General features: G+C 46.0%; 1 protein-coding gene across 1 annotated transcript in view; it reads left to right on the top strand.

Moving 5' to 3' along the window:
• Nucleotides 1–21786, top strand: part of nr3c2 (nuclear receptor subfamily 3, group C, member 2) — a 68207-nt gene extending 46421 nt beyond the window's left edge. Inside the window, exons 7-9 of the mRNA XM_030350983.1 lie at nt 8900–9030; nt 16332–16489; nt 17922–21786. Coding sequence (XP_030206843.1) covers nt 8900–9030; nt 16332–16489; nt 17922–18077 — 445 coding nt within the window. The 3' untranslated portion in view covers nt 18078–21786. The remainder of the gene's footprint in view (nt 1–8899; nt 9031–16331; nt 16490–17921) is intronic.
• The last annotated feature ends 1027 nt before the right edge of the window (nt 21787–22813 follow it).

Genomic DNA, 22813 nt, shown 5'->3' with positions numbered 1-22813 from the left:
GTTGTGGACTCTGGGCACATGCTGCAGGACTGGTGGAGAATGAAATGGTGTACAGTTGACGGGTTCAGTGTCTGAGATCTCATAACTTTGGCCTAGTGGCAACCACAAAGGAAAGCACAGAATGACTTTTGTCGATAACTGTTTCCTCATTCTTTTTGAGGTCCAAAAAATGACTCAGAAGCCTGAAATGAGGTGCCAATTTCTCTGGAGGTTTCAAGATGAGTGATCAAAATGTTCCTCTGGATTGTCGGCGGAACACCGCAGATTCATCCTGCGCTAACCACTTGGCAGTTATACTGAAGTTAGTCCACTGGTAGAACGCTTCAAGGACAATTACCAGCTCCATTTGGTCTTACATTGTGCAGTTACAGAATAACTGAGGATGATGAAATGAGTCATGGAGAATACAAAAATTATAATGATATTAATGCTAATACTACTGCTAATAACAATAATGTAAATAGAACAAATGCTACTTCTATAACAATAAAATAAATACTACTACTACTACTACTACTAATACAAATAATGTCAATAATACTACTACTAATAACAATAATATTAATAGTAGTAATGCTGCTACTAATAACAATAAAGTAATATTACTAATGCTATTTCTAATAATATTAACGTAAATAATACAAATACTACTACTAATAACAATAATGTAAATAATACTAATACCACTAGTAATAACAGTAATGTAAGTCGTAATAATACTACCACTAATAACAGTAATGTAAATAATACTAATACTACTGCTAATAACAATAATATAAATAATACTAATAATACAACTACAAATGAGTATAACAGCATTCAAATATTTTACTCTCGATATTAAAATGAACGAGCGATTAAGGGCCCAAAAGTCCTCTTTCCCAGCAGATCTACAGTACACAGCATACACCCAGACAGGAAGGAGAGGCGATCGTATGGGACGCCGCTAACGAGGCCCCCTGCTGTCCCCTGTGATGGACGGGCCCCGTGTACCGCTCCACGGCCGTCCTGTGGACAGGCGTCAGCGGGAGGTATTGGTTGGTGCCGGATGGATGTCACACGCGTGCTGCTGTGACGTCAACGGGTTTCAGTGCCTGGCTGGGTGTCGGGGCCCTCGGCTTCGCTGGCTGGCTGGGTGTCAGCGCCATGGGTGTCGATGCCTGGGATGTCTTTGTTGTTGCCTTTTATCAGGTCAAGAGGCGCACAACACAACAGAACACACATACTCTCCTCTCTGTCTCTCCTCCCTACTTTGCCCGATGTGTTGTCTTTGGTTAGTTATCTCTCTCTCTCTCTCTCTCTCTCTCTCTCTCTCTCTCTCTCTCTCTCTCTCTCTCTCTCTCTCTCTCTCTCTCTCTCTCTCTCTCTAACTCTCTCTCTCTCTCTCCCTCTCTCCCTCTCTCTCTAACTGTCTCTCTCTTTATCTCTCTAGCTCTGTCTCTCTCTCTCAATAAAATAAAATAAATTCATTCTATTAAATTCAATTACAATCCAAATACAAATAAACAATCACATTGCCAAAGCAATTTCAAAATCAAACAAAGGAAAATAACAAAGTTCTACAAAAAGGTGAAAATAACAAACAAGGTGAAATATGGATTTTAAGTGCATGTACTCTGCAAAAAATGAGCAAACGTTGAGGGAGTGAATCAAAGTATTTCCTGGAACTGGGCCACAGAATGAGTCTCTCTCTCTCTCTCTCTCTCTCTCTCTCTCTCTCTCTCTCTCTCTCTCTCTCTCTCTCTCTCTCTCTCTCTCCCTCTCTCTCTCTCTTTCCATCAATTAGTCAGCGTCAGATGAGTAAAATGGCCGTGCCCTGATGCCAACGCTATCTCTCCCTGGGTTTGGTATTTGAAGGCTGCATGGGACCAGAGGGCAGGCTGTGTATAATTGTTTCCATAGTTACTTAGTGCTTATTGACTCGGAGCATTAAGGCATTCATTAAATATCCACTCACTCACTCCCAGCCAAAACCCTCTCTTAGATCAGAGAGAGGGAGAGGGAGAAAGAGTAAGAGGGAGAGAGGGGGAGAGATAGAGAGAGAAAGAGAGGACAGATACGCTTTTTGCGTCACACAGACAGATGGACAGACAGACAGCATATGGGCTGATGAGGAGCAGTGGAGCAAATAACAATACCCTCCACCTCTGTTGTGAGACGTTATTATGGTTAGAAATGGAGAATAACACAACGGGTTCCTCTATAACTCTCTAAATCTAAGTATTTTTTTTTACATATATATAGAAACATATTGAATGTAATAACAATAATACTGCAATAATAAAAAAGTCCACAATAACAACCCGGAATATACATATACCAGCTGCTCCTGTGTCTATGAATAAAAAGTGCGTATTCCCCAACCTCCACGGATTCCTGCGAGTCCCGACTAGAACTCTCAAGGCTGTAAAAAAACAATCGTAACATTTGAAGGATGTTTAAAAATACATAAAGTTTGTATTAAGGCGGCGCAATCTTCAATGGAAAACTACAGTAGAAATAAGAGCGTGGAACCTCGCACAGACCGAGCCAGGAAATGCACCACGGTCACTGTGACCTGCCAATCAGCCCACAGACACACCCCCCCTCTGTTTGCCGACATATTGAAAGGGCTGTGTTAGGGTAAGGGTTTCAATAATGATCTCATGTAAGAATATGTACCAAAGACACCCACACAGTTTGGATTAGGAGATAGAGGTGTTAATAAAGTAAACTCTATTGAAATAGAAGTTGTGCTTATTCCTGATAAACTCTACATGGGCTGAGTCTGTTGCAAACAAACAACCCCTAGTGGCCATTAAAAAGAGAACCAAAATAGACCAATTCAATGTTTAACATTCTGCCGTCATGGCTACCTCCTGCTAAGCTATGTGCTAGGGTTTGTGTGGACACTGCATGGTGGTGATAACTATAAATGCTATTTTAGGTTTTTAAGAGGTGGGTAAATAGAGTTTAAGTGTGTTTACCCTTCAGTACACCCCTGGGCATAACTCAATCTCATTACGTTCAAGTTTTTTAGTTTAAGATTAGTATTCATTCCTGTGTCTCTGCCATAGCCACTGACTGTTTGATTGAGTATGTGAACGGGAGAAAAGGAGAGAGAGAGAGAGAGAGAGAGAGAGAGAGAGAGAGAGAGAGAGAGAGGGAGAGAGAGGAAAGGATGGCGGAGAGGGATTGAGTGGGAGGAGATCGCTACAGGTTATTTTTCTCCCTCCCTCCCTCTCTTCCTCTCTCTCTTACCTTCTCCCTCTCCATCTATATCTCTCAACTCCCCCTGTCTCCCTTTCTCTTGCCCTCTCTCTCCCACCAAAAAATCCAAGAGCTCATTTTAAGGCAGTGATTCAGCAAAATTGATTTACAGAAAAGAAAAGTGTGTGTGAAGACATTCTGAAACACCAGCACCAGAGTTGTTGTAGAGAACAATGCTGCAGTACTTTTTTCAAAGCAGTGTACACAAACCCAGCCCGATGCCGGTGCAAAACAACTCCATCATACCCCTTTCAGCAGGAACGTACTGCTCTCCACCTGGTCAGAAAGCAGCAGTCTTATATTTTATACATATAAAATATATAGTTATATATTGTACGGTCACTCATGGTAGCACCAGCAACTCAATGTTTAATCGTGTTACTGTTAACATAACGTGGGGATGATCCACCATCTAAGCCCATACATAGGCTGGCGGGTTACTCTATATGACGAGTAAAACACAGCCTTGGTTTACCTTGGATGATTATGCTCCAGAAGTCCTCCTAAATGACGGCGGATATAAATGGAAGCGGCAGCTGCAGATAAGTGCTGCCATGTTTCCACTGCATCTGGACACCAGATGCTTCCTGCCATTCTTCTGTTACTTAAATTCAGATTTAGTTTTATATCACGAGCGTGTGTGTGTGTGTGTTTGGGTGGGTGAGTCAGACAGAGAGCGAAAGAGACAGAGAAAGAGAGAAGAGTGTGTCTGTGTGTGTCGACGGTGAGAGAGTAACCGCCAGAATTAATCCTCAGGGTCAGCACCTCCTCCGGGGAACAACTGGAACTGCAACTGCTCGTTTGCGATTGGGTGGAATTATTGCCCGCTTGGTGTCAATTGGCCAGGCAATGGCGTGATGAAAAATACATAAAATGACACTAATGCTGGGGGAACTGTTGTTTCGGTTGTCGGTACGATATTAGGGTATTTTCACCACACTGGACTCTAAGATTGAGAGTGTTTACAATATGTGTGTGTGTGTGTGTGTGTGTGTGTGTGTGTGTGTGTGTGTGTGTGTGTGTGTGTGTGTGTGTGTGTGTCTGTGTGTGTGTGTGTATGTGTGTGTGTGTGTGTGTGTGTGTATGTGTGTGTGTGTGTGTGTGTGTGTGTGTGTGTGTGTGTGTGTATGTGCGAGTGTCTAATTGTGTGTGCATGTGTGTGTGTGGTGTGTGTGTGTGTATGCGAAAGTGTCTGATTGTGTGTGTGTGTTTGTATGTGTCTGTATGCGAAAGTGTCTGATTGTGTGTGGGTGTCTGTGTGTTTGCAAGTGTCTGATTGTGTGCGTGCATCTGTGTGTATGTGACGCACGTGCGTACCTGATGTGTGTGTGTGTGTGTGTGTGTGAGTGTGTGTGTGTGTGTGTGCGTGCATGCGTATGTGCCAGCGGGGAAGAGACATATGTGGCCTGGGCCCACTCGGCCGTGGCCTGGGTTGAGTGGTGGATCTCTCGGACTTGTGTTCCTGCAGGCTGAGTTCCGCCTCACCGGCTCCCTCTTCCCTTCCCGGCTCATGCTGTTGTTCAGTGGACGGGTTGCTCCTCTCATATGGCTGAGCTGTTGTGGTATTTATGAGGTGAGCGAGCGAGTGAGTGAGTGAGTGAGTGAGTGAGTGAGTAAGCGAGTCAGTGAGTATGTGTGTGTGCGAAACAAGTCAAGTCAGGTCAATTGTCTTTGTAAAGCTGTTGATTACAGTGAGTCTCATAGGGGCTCCGGCGGGCCCATAGGACACGTAGACTCCCGCACCGCCCAGACTCTGAGCTCTCTGAAGGGTAAGGGATGAACTCTCACGCAGCCAGAGGGACAACGCCTTGAGCAGGCACACAGCAGAGGGGTGTCTCCTTCCAGGAACGGTTGCAATGCAATCGACCCTCACACATAGGGCCCTATCTTGCATCCGGCGCAAGTGACTTAGTCACTGGCGCATGTGTCGTTGCTAGTTTACAACTGGCGCAGAGCGTTCTTTTCCCACCAGCGCCACTCGCCCGTAAATTAGGGATTGATCATGCGCCCCAAGGGGCGGTTCGGCGGAAGGAGGAGGCGTGTTCTGGCGCAAACGGTATTTTGCCGTCTCTGAATACCATTGCGCTACTGACCAGGAAATACCTGGTTTAAAGTCAGTGGCGCGTTGTTCAGATGCTATTTTAAGGGCGCATGCTTACATGCGCATGCGATGCATACGGATTGCTTGTGCACCTCGCGCATACACTTTGCTTCTCTCATCTACCTAGCCGCACATTCTTGGTAAATTATTTGGGAAAGAACAGCTGATGCAGCGGTAATAAGTTGTACTTTTAAATCAATGCATCTGAAAACACCGTACAGCAAACACATATTTTCTTGACACAGACATCGTGTAGGCCTACATGCCCATAACTTTTAGGATTGATGAGTAGGCCTATTTGATCGTGAAAAACATTGTTTTACCGCGAGTGAGTGTTAAAAAGAATGAATGAATGCGGGCGCGCGTGTGTGCTCTGTTTAAACACATCCAAACTAAACACTCTCATCATCATCTCATCTTCGTCCGCTTATCCGGGGTCGGGTCGCGGGGGGAGCAGCTCAAGCAGGGGGCCCCAGACTTCCCTTTCCCGGGCCACATTTACCAGCTCTGACGGGGGGATCCCGAGGCGTTCCCAGGCCAGTGTTGAGATATAGGGCCCTATTTTAACGGTCTGAAACGCAAGTGGGAAAGCGCAAAGCGCAAGTAGCTTTGTGGGCGGTTCTACGGCGCTATCGCTATTTTACAGGCGGATAAATGACGCTTGCGCCGTGGCGCAAGCGTCAAAAGGGTTGGTCTGAAGCAGCCTAATTACCCGTAGGTGTGGTTTGGGCGTAACGTGCAACAAACCAATGAGAGTGCCAGCTCCCATCCCCTTTAAGAGCCATGAGCGCATTTGAATCGGACGAGTTGATATTTTGACAGCGCGTCTGCAGTCTCCGATGAGACAGATGCACATGAATTTGCAAATGGCTTAGTTTATTGCCAAATAATGTGGCCTAATTCACACATGGAATAAGGGGGTTTCTTCCACAACTTCAGAAATACTGAGTCCTCAAATAAATTTCGGCAAAGAAAACGTATGATAGGCTATAACATATGATATGCGGCAACTGTGGTTCCCAAGACCCAGGACTAGGTGGAGAGATTACATCTCAACACTGGCTTGGGAACGCCTCGGGATCCCCCCGTCAGAGCTGGTCAATGTGGCCCAGGAAAGGGAAGTCTGGGGCCCCCTGCTTGAGCTGCTCCCCCCGCGACCCGACCCCCGATAAGCGGACGAAGATGAGATGATGATGAGAGCGTTTAGTTTGCGTGTGTTTAAACAGAGCACACACGCGCGCCCGCATTCATTCATTCTTTTTAACACTCACTCGCGGTAAAACAATGTTTTTCACGATCAAATAGGCCTACTCATCAATCCTAAAAGTTATGGGCATGTAGGCCTACACGATGTCTGTGTCAAGAAAATATGTGTTTGCTGTACGGTGTTTGCAGATGCATTGATTAAAAAGTAGCCTACAACTTATTACCGCTGCATCAGCTGTTCTTTCCCAAATAATTTACCAAGAATGTGCGGCTAGGTAGATGAGAGAAGCAAAGTGTAGCCTGTGTATGCACGAGGTGCACAAGCAATCCGTATGCATCGCATGCGCATGTATGCTTGCGCCCTTAAAATAGCATCTGAACAACGCGCCACTGACTTTAAACCAGGTATTTCCTGGTCAGTAGCGCAATGGTATTCAGAGACGGCAAAATACCGTTTGCGCCAGAACACGCCTCCTCCTTCCGCCGAACCGCCCCTTGGGGCGCAAGATCATTCCCTAATTTACCGGCGAGTGGCGCAGGTGGCAAAAGAGCGCTCTGCGCCAGTTGTAAACTAGCAACGACACATGCGCCAGTGACTAAGTCACTTGCGCCGGATGCAAGATAGGGCCCATAATCTCTCCACCTAGTCCTGGGTCTTCCCCGAGGTCTCCTCCCCACTGGACGTGCCTGAAACACCTCCCAAGGAAGGCGCCGAGTGGGCATCGTTACCAGATGCCCGAACCACCTCAGCTGACTCCTTTCTAAGTAAAGGAGCAGCGGCTCTAATCCGAGTTCCTCACGGATGGCTGAGCTTCTCACCCTATCCCTAAGGGAGACGCCAGCCACCCTTCTGAGAAAACTCATCTCGGCCGCTTGTACCCGCGATCTCGTCCTTTCGGTCAACACCCAACCCTCATGACCATAGGTGAGGATAGGAACGAAGATCGACCGGTAGATCGAGAGCTTTGCCTTGCGGCTCAGCTCTCTTTTCGTAACAACGGTGCGGTAAAGCGAACGCAATACCGCCCCCGCTGCTCCGATTCTCCGGCCAATCTCACGCTCCATAGTTCCCTCACTCGCGAACAAGACCCCGAGGTACTTGAACTCCTTCACTTGGGCAAACTAAACACGTAACGCATAATACAATCAATGGCAATGTCTATTACCGCGGGGACACATGCATATTAGGATAGCATACAATACTGATAAGAAACAATGTTTATAATGTATTGCGTATATCATTAAATAGAACCACAGTTACCGCATATCATATGTTATAGCCTATCATACGTTTTCTTTGCCGAAATTTATTTGAGGACTCAGTATTTCTGAAGTTGTGGAAGAAACCCCCTTATTCCATGTGTGAATTAGGCCATATTATTTGGCAATAAACTAAGCCATTTGCAGTTTGAAATTCATGTGCATCTGTCTCATCAGAGACTGCAGACGCGCTGTCAAAATATCAACTCGTCCGATTCAAATGCGCTCATGGCTCTTAAAGGGGATGGGAGCTGGCACTCTCATTGGTTTGTTGCACGTTACGCCCAAACCACACCTACGGGTAATTAGGCTGCTTCAGACCAACCCTATGACGCTTGCGCCGCGGCGCAAGCGTCATTTATCCGCCTGTAAAATAGCGATAGCGTCGTAGAACCGCCCAAAAAGCTACTTGCGCTTTGCGCTTCCCACTTGCGTTTCAGACCGTTAAAATAGGGCCCATAGAGTCAGTGTGTGAGTGAGTTAGTGAGTGAGCTGCCAAGCTTCAAATCCAAAACAGAAAGATAATCAATGAATGAATCTCACATGATCCCAATTAACCCCAGCTTCTTTAATTGCTTACTTTTTAACTTGTGGTATGAAACCGTCTCAACGTATCCACTCGGTCATGAGAGGTACATGAAACAAGTGCTGCTATATCTGTCATCTGACCTAACCCCCCTTTTTCAACAGAACTACCTATAAACCAATCACATAATTATAGATCACATGACACAGGAGGCTTTTTGCTGGTGAATTCTTAAATATAATGTAATAAACTCTATAAAATTTAAGGCCAAATTTATAGAGCTAAGTTGAGCCTCAACTTAAGGCAAAAGGTCAAAGGTATCTAATATTCATTTGTGTTATCTTTGTAATTGGAATATAGTACCTCAGTTACTTTCATTGGCAAGTAAGTATTGCACCTATAACATTTATAGTCACCTTTAAAGGTTATAGGTAACTTTTCATGAACACAATATGAACTATTGACACCCAATGTAAAGGTGAGAGGGAAAATGTTAGGAGATAATAATATGTCAATGTCTCTCTCTCTCTCCCTCTGCCTCTCTCTCCCCGTCCCAGGGAGCGCATGCAGCTGTCCGCCATGTACGACCTGTGTGTGGGAATGAGGCAGGTGAGCCTGGAGTTTGTCCGGCTGCAGCTTACCTATGACGAGTTCCTCTCCATGAAGGTGCTGCTGCTGCTCAGCACAGGTGAGAGGCGTTGTGTGTGCGTGGGTGCTTGTGCATGTCTGTGCAGGAGCTCATGCACGTGCGTGTGTGTATGTGTGGGTCAGGCGTTGGATGTGTGCAGGTGTGTGTGTGTGTGTGTGTGTATGTGTGTCTGTTAGATCAGTACATGTGCCTATACATCTGTTCATATTTGTTTGTATTGTTTGTTTGTGTGTGGCAGTTTCAATGTGTTTGGGTAAGCTGCGGGGAAACTGTTTCATATGATTCATGATTGTGTGTACCTGTATGCCACATGCTGTTGCGAATGTCACCCTCCCAGCAGAGAAGCCACTGCTTTACATGCATCAGTCAACAACAAGCAACCTTTAACTCACTCATCTCCTTACTGGGGTCCTGAACACTGCAGCCAGTCAGTGAATCCAGCATATCTCTCCCTTCGTTTTCTATTATAAGACTGCATTGGTCCTGTTCATTTGGGTCAAACATAGCAAAGAAGGCAGGCAGTTCAGTTATTGGAGAAAGAAAATATGAAGTTAGGCATTTGGAGAGAGAGTGAGAGAGAGAGAGAGAGAGAGAGAGAGAGAGAGAGAGAGAGAGAGAGAGAGAGAGAGAGAGAGAGAGAGAGAGAGAGAGGGGGAGAGAGAGAGAGAGAGAGAGAGAGAGAGAGAGAGAGAGGGAGAGAGAGAGAGAGAGAGAGAGAGAGAGAGAGAGAGAGAGAGAGAGAGAGAGAGAGAGAGAGAGAGGAAAGATGAGGATAGAAGGCCACGTTGTGTGAAGATACAGATGGATAGAGATATAGATCAATAGGTTGTGGAAAGTGAAGCAGAGAACGAGATATAGTGTGAGAGTGAGAGAGAGACAGAGACACAGAGAGAAAGAGCCAAAAACGAGGGACCCAGCGAGAGAGAGAGAGAGAGAGAGAGAGAGAGAGAGAGAGAGAGAGAGAGAGAGAGAGAGAGAGAACAAGCTAGAGAAAGGGACAGAGCCAGAGAGAGCGATAGCCGGTAGCACGGTGGGACGGTCGTCTGTTTGTGTGAGGCGGACACGGCCTCCGTCAGACCTCCGGCCCTGTGAACCAGCACCAATTTGAGGCAATATTTATTGAGGAGGTATTTATTGATTTAGTTATCGGAGCCGCTCTGGGAGAAATCAGGGAGACGACGGGGAGCGTATTATGACTGACGAGACGGGGAACTCTATCAGCTTTGAATGGATCAAAACCTCGAGCGGTTAGGGCGACCGCACCAAAAGGTGCTCTGTTTTAGACCCCGGTGGCGTCGGCTCACTTCCACGCCCTGCGGTCCGCCGGCGGCGTGTGTGGTGTGTGTGCTTGTTGTTAATATGGCTGTCCAGCTTTAGCTGAGAACTGGATCGGGAGAATGTTTGTGAGGGGGAAGTGGAAAAAGTCTGGATTAAATGTAGACTTTGTAATAGCGAGGGTCTTAAGAGGAAGCGTCACGGCTTGTCTATTTGCTAATATAAGAGAGAACCGCTCTGTGTTCTGCAGAGAGAACCAGGGAACGTTTGACCGTTAGGACGTAGGTGATTGGGATTCGCGTTCTCCGGCGGTCGATCTGATTCTGCAGGTCACGGTTTGTGCACAAAAGCGTTGGGAGCAGGGTTGTCCAAAAAATAAACTACATTCTTTTCTACAGTTTCCATACCTGTGTTGTAGAATTAAATAAAAATAGCTTTATTTTTCTGTGAGGGATTTCATTTGTTTAGGGTGTTACAAATCATTGTCCAGTATGTGATGGGGACTGTTAAGGGTCTATGTTACAGTCAGCCCTTAGGCTAAGGATACGTGACATAACAGTTTAAAACTGTTGGAAAATGTCCGCCACGCCAGACTAGCCCAGGAGTAGGATGGAGGTGGGAACAAAGCTCAATACCAGTCAGACACTTTCAGTTGTGTGGCCAACAAAAGACCAAATACTGCAGTCCTGGCAGAAGATGCATAAAATATTTCCATCGCCCATGAACCAGTCTTACCCTGCATGAAACACAAGACACAAGACACTAATAAATCTGCTCAATGCATTTCATTCTGCATATATGAACCATTGTTTCGGTTTATAGATTGTATGAACCTGTTTGACAGACAGGTAGATCCACTCACATGAGCCACATTAAAGCTCATATTGTTACTTTGTCCTGTTTGTCATGTTTTGTTCACCGTTCGACCTCTTGGCGTTATCTGCACCGAGCAATGAGTTTTTATTCTTCCGGCAGTAGTTCAAATACCTTTGGACAAAGACGATGGCCGCGGTATCTACAATTAAATGGATTCTATTCTGTTAGCATCACTTTGGGCCTCTTACAAAAACAACGCAATTTTTTTTTGGTCAAAGTAGTTCATAATGAGACATATTTCAGATGGTTAGAAGCATTGGGGAGGGAAGGGTTGAGACAGAAGTTCAGAGCAAAAGTTTGTGGTTTCTAGACGGAGGCAGGTGCACGGCTATAGGGATGAAAGGATGAGAGAGCCAGAGAGAGACGGAACAAAAGAATGTGCCATAAGAGAACAGGCCTGTGTGTCTGTGTGTGTGTGTGTGTGTGTGTGTGTGTGTGTGTGTGTGTGTGTGTGTGTCTGTGTGTGTGTGTGTGTGTGTGTGTGTGTGTGTGTGTGTGTATGTGTGTGTGCATGTGTGTGTATATGTGTGTGTGTCTGTGTGTGTGCGAGAGAGTGAGCAAGAGTGTAAAAGAAAGTGTGAGAGAGAGGTGTTCTTTGTGTTTCTAAAGCCCTACCTCTCCGATCCTTGCTTCCAACTCTCTTTCTCATTCTCTGTATCCCGCTCTCTCCATCTCTCTCTTTCTCCAGCTCTCTCTCTCTCTCTGTATCTCTCTCTCTCTCTCTCTCTCTCTCTCTCTCTCTCTCTCTCTCTCTCTCTCTCTCTCTCTCTCTCTCTCTCTCTCTCTCTCTCTCTCTCTCTCTCAACCACTCTCTCTGTATCTCTCTCTCTCCACCACTCTCCTCTCTCTCTCAACGACTCTCTCTCTCTCTCTCTCTCTCTCTCTCTCTCTCTCTCTCTCTCTCTCTCTCTCTCTCTCTCTCCCTCCCTCTTGTTCTTTTCATGGGGTCCGGCTGCAGCTAATAAAGCTTGCTAGCAGCCTGGGCTCCAGGACCTGCTGGTTTCCCTCCGCTTCCTCCAAACGCTGCTCGGAATTTTAAAAGGGAAGGCTGGGAGGGGGGAGGAGGGGTGGGAGGGGGGATGAGGGGGGAGGAGGGGGGAGGAGGGGGGGGTGCAGAACGGAGCAGGGAAAGAGCGCTTTAAGTGGCTTCAGCTGTAGCACCTGTCCAAGCAGCTGGTATAGGATCTGCTGTGCTAATTTGGTTAAGACGCAATACTACAAACACACACATACGCCTACGCAAACACACACACACACACACACACACACACACACACACACACACACACACACACACACACACACACACACACACACACACACACACTCTCACAGTCACACACACTCTCACAGTCACACACACACACTCTCACACAAACGCACATACATGGTTCCTAATGTGTCACAGGAAGCCTTGCTTCTCGTCTACCTCACCTTAACGATCTTCATCATATACCGAGCGGTGGGGTTGGCACAAACCCGCGTCTCTCTCGCCCTCCCTCTCTCTCGCTCTCCCTGGCCGTATGTCTCTGTTGACTCTCAGCCGAATGTTGAACTCTATTATCAGAACGGCAAACACTAATCCATTTCTGAAATGTCTGGAGAAATCACACCGGTTTCACTTGGTTTCAGTATTTCAAGAGCAGTGTGTGTGAGGGATTCTCGAAGCGTAGTTGCATAATTTTTGTGAAGATGAGTTGTCAGAACCCGTGTGTTGATCAAGGGCACATGATCACCTGACGTGTTCTGACAAATCTTAAGGTGTGGATTGTATACAAAGTGTAATTGTGCGTGTGTGTGTGTGTGTGTGTGTGTGTATGTTTGCGTATGTGCATGTGTGTGTGTGTGCGTGCATGTCTGTGTGTGTCTGTGTGTGCGCGTGCCCGGTGTACGTGCCTGTAAGCCTCAGAACACACCATCTCAAAGTGCCTTTGGGATGATGTGTGTATTTCTGTGTTTTAGAAAGAGCAGCGAGACAGACACGTGGGTACAGAGAGCTAGGGAAGACAGAAGGAAAGACAGAGGTCATATTGAGAGAGAGAGAGAGAGAGAGAGAGAGAGAGAGAGAGAGAGAGGGAGAGAAATAAAGACAATGACAGAAAGAGAGACAGAGAGAGGGATAGAGAGAGGTAAAAGAATGTGGGAGAAAGATGGAGAGACAGAGATGGAGGGACAGAGAGAGGGAGAGGGGGAGAGAGAGGGAGAGAGAGAGGCTCTTCCTCTCTGACCTTGGCTAAGGTTTCACTGAGCCTCTGGTGTCTGATGTGAACCTGTGTAGAGGAGTTGGAGGCCCTGACCCAGTCACAACGCCTCACCTCAACAAAGAAGCACAGACAGAGCATTCCCACGCCATGCCACCCCCCACAACTGACTTTATTTTTTTACAACCTTTCTAACAGTACATACATTTATAAAATGAAGCGTAGTTTGTCTATTCCACCTTTAATGCAAACTGTGACGTGAATAAAACACGTTGATATTTGTTATCACTTGCATCGATGAAAGGTTTGGATAATTGCCCTTGCATGTTTTTTTTTAAATTCATTGGCTTCTCCTGTGTTCTCTGTAATATGGCTCCCGGGCCCATTATACTGTGACTCTGAACGGTGTGAGGTATTATACCATCAACAGAGCTGTCAATCAGGGCATGTCCCGGCCTCATGGAGCAGGAAGCATCTTGTCTCTCCCTGACTGTCAAACCAAAATCTGTTGAGAAAGACACAGACAAAAGATCAAAAGCGTGTATCTATCTTTTTACCGTGCGCTTCAATCGCACTTCGGCTCCTGACGAGAAAAACACCAGCCGGTTCATGTCTTCGGCACTTGCCCGCTGTTGTCGCCGGTGACAATAGTTGAATTCGCCCATTTACCAAGAGTGCCCCCCCCCGTCCCCCCCACCCCCCATCCCTAAATGCCAGGCCGGTTTCTAATCAGGGAGTATGTGGGTCAGCAGGAGAACAACAAGAGGATTGGAACACGTTGCTGGGTTTTAGCACGTTGCCGTCATGTCGCGTCCACGGCGTAGCCGGCGTCTCCTGCGTGGGCGTAGGTCCCCCGTGTGTTTCAGCATTGACTCTCCTTTCCTCTCTCTGTTTATTCAGATTTCCTCGATCAGGAACAATTGGCCGGAGCAGGTTGTGTTAACATTTCACCGACCCAGCGATGGATAGAAAGTGTGCAGGACTGGTTTTGGCAACGCTTAAATCTAGCACACGATACGATCCGCGTTTTGCTTTCTGTTGCGGTTTCGTTTCCGAAGCGGTGGTGGCGTTGGCGTTGTGCTAAATGTAGCGGTGGACGACCGTGTATTAGTGTCTGCCTTGATTATTCAGGTCTGTATTTGAGGTCTTAGCCGCGGCTGTAGGATAATTGAAGGTTTTCGCGAGAGGCCAATCCAAGGGGCACCTCAGGAGAAGTGAGGTGTTTCTTAATCAGCCAGCCATTGGCTCAAAGTCAAGTTCGTAAAAAAACTTTTCTGTGTGACTTTGTCCTCTCTGCCGAAAGCTAGCCTCCCTGTATCCACGTCTCTCCTTCTGTCCTTGTCTCGGAACAAAAACGCTGAGACAAAGATGGATGTGGCAGCACGGAAAGAGAACCGTGTTGTTTTATCGGTAGGCGTACGTACATGTATCGTTCGTGCGGGAATAATCCTAAAACTCGGTACAGCTTCAATTCCTTGTCTCTGTGAGCCAGAGGATGTTGAAATGCTTCCCCCACTATGCAGATGTATGCATGACAAAATGAAACGGAGACCGTGGGCTAGTCACTGGAATAAATATAGAGATACAGAGCTACAATTATCATGTTTTATAAAGATGCTGTTCCTTTCCCGACACGACATAGGTTTGTATTTCCTTGAGAAATATTTTCTTTCTCCAACTGTTTTCCCGAAAATGAAATGTTTGTTATTCGCAGCTAGTTCTTATTTTTCTACTTTGGGCTGTAATGCCCCAGGTAGATTGTGATTTCATTTGAAGCTTCCTAATTAAAAACGAGAACAAGCAACCGAGAACAGGAAAAAAAAGAAGATAATTAATTACAACTTGCAGTAATTACAACTTATATTGGTACATTGGGGTTATTTTGTGAAAACGAATCCACACGCATTCATGCCCCACAATTTCATTTTTTAAATGTTTTATGTAATACCTGTTAAAAAATGTGGCCGTAAAATTTTTACGAGCCCTCGGCTCTGCTCGGCATGTTGAGCCACACTGTGACTGCTAAACCAACTGCCTCGGGGGCCGCTGCCGGGGCCACAGAGGCCCCCCGCCTCCTCAGTCTCACTCGGATTCGCAGGGGCCCCCGATGTGTGGCCCCTTTGACTTCTCTTAATCACATATTTTCAAAGCGCCGGTCCCCCAAAGCCGGAAACGTTTTGAACCATGGCATAGATGGAGAAAAACAGAAAGGGAAAGTCAAGATTTGTCTCTGGCCTCAAAGAGCTTTCCTTCTGGCTGCGCGCTGTGCGTCGGTTTGGAGATGGAATACGACGACAAACAACTTTTGTTTGTGGGATGCGGAGACGTGAGGAAGTGTGTCATGTTTCTTGCGGCTATGTGTTGTAGCTCTCTGATCTACAAGCTGTCGAGTGCCCTGTCGGACTTGGTGGGGGATTCGATCGCGGCGCAGCTCTGGGAATCGTTCTATGTTGTAGAGCTATGACCAATGTGCACAGCCAGGCTCATTTGGTCCTTTTTATTCAGAAAATCACTGAACATGCAAAGTGTAAACACTGATAGGCCCGGATAGATAGTTCAATAGCCTATTTATGTATGTATATATTTGACTGTTTATAAAACGGTATCATGTAACTGAACCATACCACGAACGTGCCACGACTTCGACTCCCTTTGGATAGAAACTCTTATCATGAGACTGTCTCTCTATCGACCCAGAGACCTTTGACTAACTAGCCAGCAAACAAACAGACCGTCAAAAGGTTTTCGGAGGGGAAAGAAAGATTTCACCCCAAAATGCGGGGTCAAATAAGTAACAGAAACACACTGCACTGGAGCCTGGGAGCGGTAGGCAGGGTTTACAGAGTCACGTTGAGACCCATGGCCCTGCCGTGCACCGCCCCAGTCCGTCCCATCCGGTCTGGTCTGGTCTGGTCCGGTGAGGTGAGAGGAGGTGAGAGGAGGTGCGGTCCGGGGTTTTTTACGAGCAGGCCTGTGTTTGTTCTCCAGTGCCCAAGGAGGGTCTGAAGAGCCAGGCGGCGTTCGAGGAGATGAGGGTGAACTACATCAAGGAGCTGAGGCGCTCGGTGGGCAAGGCCACCAACAACTCTGGTCAGACCTGGCAGCGTTTCTTCCAGCTCACCAAGCTGCTGGACGCCATGCACGACGTGAGTCCCTCCGCCCGCCTGTCTGTCGGCCGCTCTGTCCGTGTGTCTGTCTGTCTGCCTCGGGTCCGTCTGTCTCTCTGCCTGTCTGTATTCTGTCTTTGTGTTTATCTCTCTGTCGGTCTGCGTGCCTCTCTCTTTCTTTGCTGGTCTGCCTCTCTGTCTGCCATCTGTCTCTGTCTGTCCATTTGTCTACTCTCAGTCTGTCCCTCAGTCTGTCGGTCTGTCTGTCTGTCTTTCTCTTTTTCTGTCTGTCTCTCTGTCTTCAAATCTGTTTGTCTGTCTTCCAGCCTCTCTGTGAGTTTGACTATCTGTCTGTCCATCTCTCGCCGTGACTCTAGACTTTTCTTAAATGTTTGCAGGCGCATGTACGATTGATTGCACGTAGTTTGACCCGATATTCGCGTTGGACATAGGAGCTTAGTGGTTGGGGTGTTTGGGACTCGAGGGAGCTCTGAAAGGCCCAGGTTTCCATCCCCAATAGCTGAGGTGTACCTGTAGGCATTACGGTAACCCCTAACTGCTCCATAAGGGCACCTCACTGAATTCACAGTAAGGCGCATTGGACTAAAGCATCTGATAAAAGACCACACAGGTTATATTTACCAAGCATCAGTTTAAGGTAAATATAAATGTGAGGGCCGGTGAATGTACGATGCCTGCATGCAGATAACAAGGTCCACAGCGTTTTAAGACTTGTCACTTCCAGTGGAAAAAGTCCCTGGCAGTGAGGCGATATAGTGGCTTCAGCTTAATGCATTCAGTTAGGCAGGTTAATTGCACTGGGGCTTCAGAATAGGGCTTATTGCATTTCCAGTCTGTCCCTAGGGGTTGGGGGGTGGGGGGGGGTCTGATGTGCAGCAGGCAGGCCGGGCCCAGCAGCTCTGGTAGTGAATGGAACAGAAGGGAATCAATACCAGCTCCACTTTATTGAATCAGCATACAGGGGTCATCGCAACAATTGGGCTAAATTGCCTTTTTCTTCTTATGCAACGGTCTGCCAGTGTGTGACAGAATGACAACAGGGGGCCTGGGCCCGGTGGAAAGGCCGAGCCAATGAAAAGGCTGGATAATCAGATCAAGAGACGTAGTGTTGATTCCGAACATGTGTCCGTGTTTTGTATTGATGCTAATGGCGGTGATCTCCTCCTATAGGATTCAAAGTCTTAGAAGTATCAGTGGTGCCCCCAAGTGGCAAACTCAGTGGAATATATATCGACTTTCAAACCTGATCATGTGACTGTTTGTGTGTGTGTCTGTATCTGTGTGTGTGTGGTGTGTGTGTGTGTGTGTGTGTGTGTATATGTGTATCTGGTCCTATGTGTGCTTGTGTGTGTCTGTCTGTTTGTGTGTGTGTGTGTGTGTGTTTTTGTGTGCGTGCGTGTGTGTGTGTGTGTGTGTGTGCGTCTCTCTGTGTGTGTATCGGTTTCGCTAGCTGGTGAGCAACCTGCTGGACTTCTGCTTCTACACCTTCCGCGAGTCGGAGGCCCTGAAGGTGGAGTTCCCCGACATGCTGGTGGAGATCATCAGCGACCAGATACCAAAGGTGGAGTCGGGCCTCACGCACACACTGTACTTCCACAAGAAATGACCGCGCCCGGCCGCCCCTGCCCCCACGCGGGACGGGGAACGCAGAGCACCGGGAGGACAACAGAGAGACGCACCGCAACACGCCACACACTGACACCGGGAGGAGACGCCGAGGGGCCCGCGGGGGGAAGGCGGAGGGGGGGGGAGGAGGAGGAGGAGAAAGAGGGGGAGGAGGGTGAGGAAGGATCGCCTCCTCTGTGGAAACCCGTGGAACCCGTTGGCCGTACCGTGCCGCCGCCGCCACCCCCACCGCCTCCACCCCCACCGCCTCCACCCCCACCGCCGCCACCGCCCGCCATCGAAGCTCTCTCTCCAGGACGGAGGACACCGAGAAGGAGAGAGGGGTGCATTGCTGTGGTGTCCCTCCTTCCTCCCCCCCCCCCCCCCCTCCCCGATGCCCTGCCCGCCCCACCCCCTCACCCAGGGGTGGAGATGAGTGAGGATGGGGGTCGTCCGAGGGGAGGAGAGATGACCCCCCTTGTATTCCCCTAAGACTCTCCGTCTTCTGTGGGCGGGAATTAAAAAAACAAAAAAACGGTTCTTGGGAGTCGAGGACATCGCACACAAACACAAACACACACACACGAGCACACACACGGACCCAGAAGAAGGTCTTGGGGAGTGAGATAGGACTGATCATCCCTGACCCCACCCCCAGCCCCTCCCCCGTCCCCCTGTCCCCCCTTGCCAGACCCCCGTGCCCAAAAGACAATGACTTCAAAGTGTTTTCTATGGAGACCAAGCCATACATTTCCAAAATGAAGCATTTCGCCCCTTGCACCATGCGCAAACATATACACACACACACACACACATTTATACAAGTAGTGTGTGAGAGGGATTATCACAAAGTTCACACACTCTTCTCCACGTATGTAGAAAGAAATGCACAAACACACTCCACATAAACTACCACACACACCTTTTCTCACATTTAACAAAAAAAAAGACAAAAAACTCACTCATTAGCAGTTGCTTATGCAGTCTTTAAAGAAATGAACACAGTACTTCTCAAATATGTACAAAAGAAAAGAGCCAATATCTAGTTTTAGCTTTGCAACGTATTGACTTACAGTAACGTAACAACACACGGCTAAATAATTAATTTGTTTGTTTTTTACGAGAAAACAAACCTAAGGCAAAATGTCTATTTGACTATATTTAAAGGGCTATACTAGCTGAATAGTGACTTCAATTCTAACCTTGATAATCCCAACCGTGAGATTCTCCACCTGGGAGAACACAACTCTCTCAACTCTTTATTCAGAAAACCCTTTTTATAAATAAGAAAAAATGCAAAACACAATACAATCAGAACTAATATGCAAAACCTCAGAGCTAATGCTGTTTTAAAAAAATATAACATTTCTATCGTTTGGCGGTAAGCTTGAGCAAAATGCACGTAAGACACCCATTTCAGGATGAGTACTACTTTTTTTTCTCAGTGGGGGGGAAAAAATTATTTTCTTCGTTCAAACGCTAGAAATGAAAAGTTCCAGACTTCAGTAGTGATGGCGGTTAGACCGAAGGTGCATCTATATACTAGTAAGGACAGTTATTTATGTGATCTCCATACTTGTCCGTCCCTATTGTTCCGTTCTACTCTCCATGAAGCGAAACCAGCCCTTAGTGAACTCACCACGTATCGTCTCTTCCCAGAAATAATAACAAATAATAATATGAATAACAACATAGCGTTTTCATACAAGGTGTGACGCCAGGTTTGTCGTTTTTAAACGACGAGCCCAGACGTTTTACATTTACGGTGCTTCTTTTTTCTACTAAAGCCATGCAAACTATAACGTAAATATGTACAGTAAACTTCACAGGCGCTCCATCCCGAATACTCACTTTGGACGCGGGCTCAATCCCTACGCTCTATTATCTTAATGTAATCCGAAAAAAAAAAAAACTTTAACAAAAAATAACACAAAAAAAAAATAAAACACCTACGGTCGCGATAGTGCTTTAAGCAAACGGCTTCATGACATAAATACCTGGCGTAACATTTACAGGTATAAAAACGCTGCACTCACCTTCTCCTCAGCTCCTGTACAAATACTTTTGTTGTTTTTTTAGGTACCTGTTGCGAAAAACAAACCGACACTTCGGTGGTTGGTTAAGGTGACATTTTGACTGCTTTCTGTCAGTGTTGTTTTGTTTGATTTCTCTCATTTTATTCTCATTTTGTGGGCCAAAACTTCAAGAGATGCCGGGTCTTGTAAGACCCGGTGATCTGGACCAGTACCGCGTCTCTCGCACCTCAGTGATGGCAAAGTATTTCGGAAAATACGACCGTGAAGCTACTGAAACAGAAGAGAAAGAACAGAACAGAAGACAGATAGACGCGCTGAGAAGGACGAGAATAGTTGTGTGCGCGTGATTATTCTTTGTGAGTTTCTATTTGCCGATGCGTGCGTGTGCGTGTGTGTGTGCGCGCGGGTGTGTATGTACTTGTGCATGCTCATCTACGTGTGGTGTATACTATTAAGTTTGTGTCTATGTTCCCTTTTGCAATCGTGAGTATTATGCATTCATATTATATAGGATTAACCGTATCCGATTTCTACACTTGGACAAAACAATGATTTTGCACAGTGGAGATAATACAATGTGAAATGAGACTTTAGCTGCAAGGTTGCAGAACAAAATTAATTTAGCCATGATCAGCCCAGCAAACAGTTGGACCAGAGCGAGGAACGGATTGTTAGCAACACTGGGATGGGTTGGTACACTGTTACTAGTGTTAGGGTCCATAGCGACCGTGGTCATGGCGACGAGGTGATGGTGGTGATTGTATGCGGTGAATAAGGGTGAATACAGCATATATATCAGTATATATAAATATATGTATATATATCGATGTATATATATGTATAAACAAGCGAAAGCCCACTATTTTGTTTCACTTTATTGTTCCTGTTTTGTTTTTATTTGTTTGTTTATTGTGCATCGCTATGTACAATAATCTCTGACTTTGTCGTTCTTTGCCCCCCTTTAAAAAAACAACAACAACTGTCAACCGGTTTAGAGTGAATGGAAAAGTATTTTTGAAAGAATTATATTTTGCTGGAATACAATATTTAAGTACTTTGTCTAAAATATCCCTTTTTTGTAAGATGAAATTAATGCATGCTTTTTGACGAGATGTTTACATTGTATTTAAAGAAGGGAAAACGTGTGCCTTTTTTATCTCACCCAATTTACAATTTTCAAAGTGTATATTGTAAATAACACAGCAAGGCTCTATGTTGAGTTTAGTATATGAAATTTATACTTTAACCATCCTGCAAAACGTATGTGTTTTACCCCTCGTCGTAGTGTGTTGTGAGCTCGGAGAAATGTATATATATATATATATATATACATATATATGTATATATTTATATATATGGAGGAGTTATGAATGTATCAATCAATTATGAGCTTACTACCTGAATGTTAGAGAGACGTCACTAACTCTTTTCTTTTTAAATTATTTGTTTTTGCATAATTTTTCTCTTTTTGTTGCATTATTTTCATGTGACCCAGACGAAACGTCAGACATTTTTCTTTGTTTGTTTTTGTAACAGAAGATGTATCAAGTAATTGATCTGAGAGTTGTTGCTGTCATTTTGATTTACTTCAAGTAAAGACTTAATTGTATGGTGGATACCACAGTAAAAACAAGAAATCACTCACTATTAAAGATTAAATGCCGAAAAGTATCATCGATGACTTGATTATTATGTTTGCTTTCACAAAAAGGTTTAGGGTTATCATTGTAATGCTTTGGTCTCCAAAAAATATTGGACAATATTTTAGTTAGAAAAAATACCATTTATGTACATCAAAACAGTTACATCCAAAAGTTGTACATTAATAGTATAACTTTGAATAGACATTAAATCCACAATATCTTTGATTGCTGAACGGTATGGTGAACACGCCATGTTTAGAGGTCGCTGCGCCTGTTCTAGTCTGTTGGTTCTGTCTCACAAGATGGCGCCCGGCATGACAAAACCTCCCGTTCCTTATCTTAGGGTCACACAAAACTGTCAATTAAAAATGATTTCCCAAGACAAAGAACAAGAAGCTAATATGCCATAATAACACCCCAGCTATGACAAGCAAGGTGACATAAGGTGATTTTTGCCATATCTGTGTTTGCAAAACATTGATTATGACAATTCTAATAATTGTATTGACACGGTTAATAGACATGGTGTCGGGGGTGGTGTTTTTGTGTGTTGTTAGGATCAAATATTTAAGGACCATAGCGGGAGAGAGAGTGGGAGCGCCGAGCCAATCCATCTGGTTTGATGTGGACGGAACTAGAGTAAAAGAGGGGTTAGGTTTCCATTACCGAGGCTTCACAGGATATCCAACCAAGTACAAAGTAATGCAGCAGCAAGGTAGAGGGGCCGCAGTGTGTGTGTGTGTGTGTGTGTGTGTGTGTGTGTGTGTGTGTGTGTGTGTGTGTGTGTGTTGGGGGGGGGGGGGACAAATGACTCAGTACCAAGGAGAAGACAAAGAGAGGAGCATTCATCTTGAATCTTAAGGTGAATGAAGAAACCAAGAAAAAAAAATTAAAACCTGAAACCGGCGAAGGCGACGACTCCGAATCGCTCTCCTTCCTCGTCGTCTCCGGAGCTGAATGGCCATTAACCTCGTTAAGAGACGACGTGCGCGGGCGCCTGCCACGCCAGACTGCCGAGCAGACAGTATTACTTTTTGCTCTTATTTTCCCTCTCCAAA

The sequence above is a fragment of the Gadus morhua genome, chromosome 3 (assembly GCF_902167405.1).
Source record: "Gadus morhua chromosome 3, gadMor3.0, whole genome shotgun sequence".
Lineage (NCBI taxonomy): Eukaryota > Metazoa > Chordata > Actinopteri > Gadiformes > Gadidae > Gadus > Gadus morhua.
Note: the sequence above shows the minus strand (reverse complement) of the source record. Positions and strands in the feature narration are given on the sequence as shown.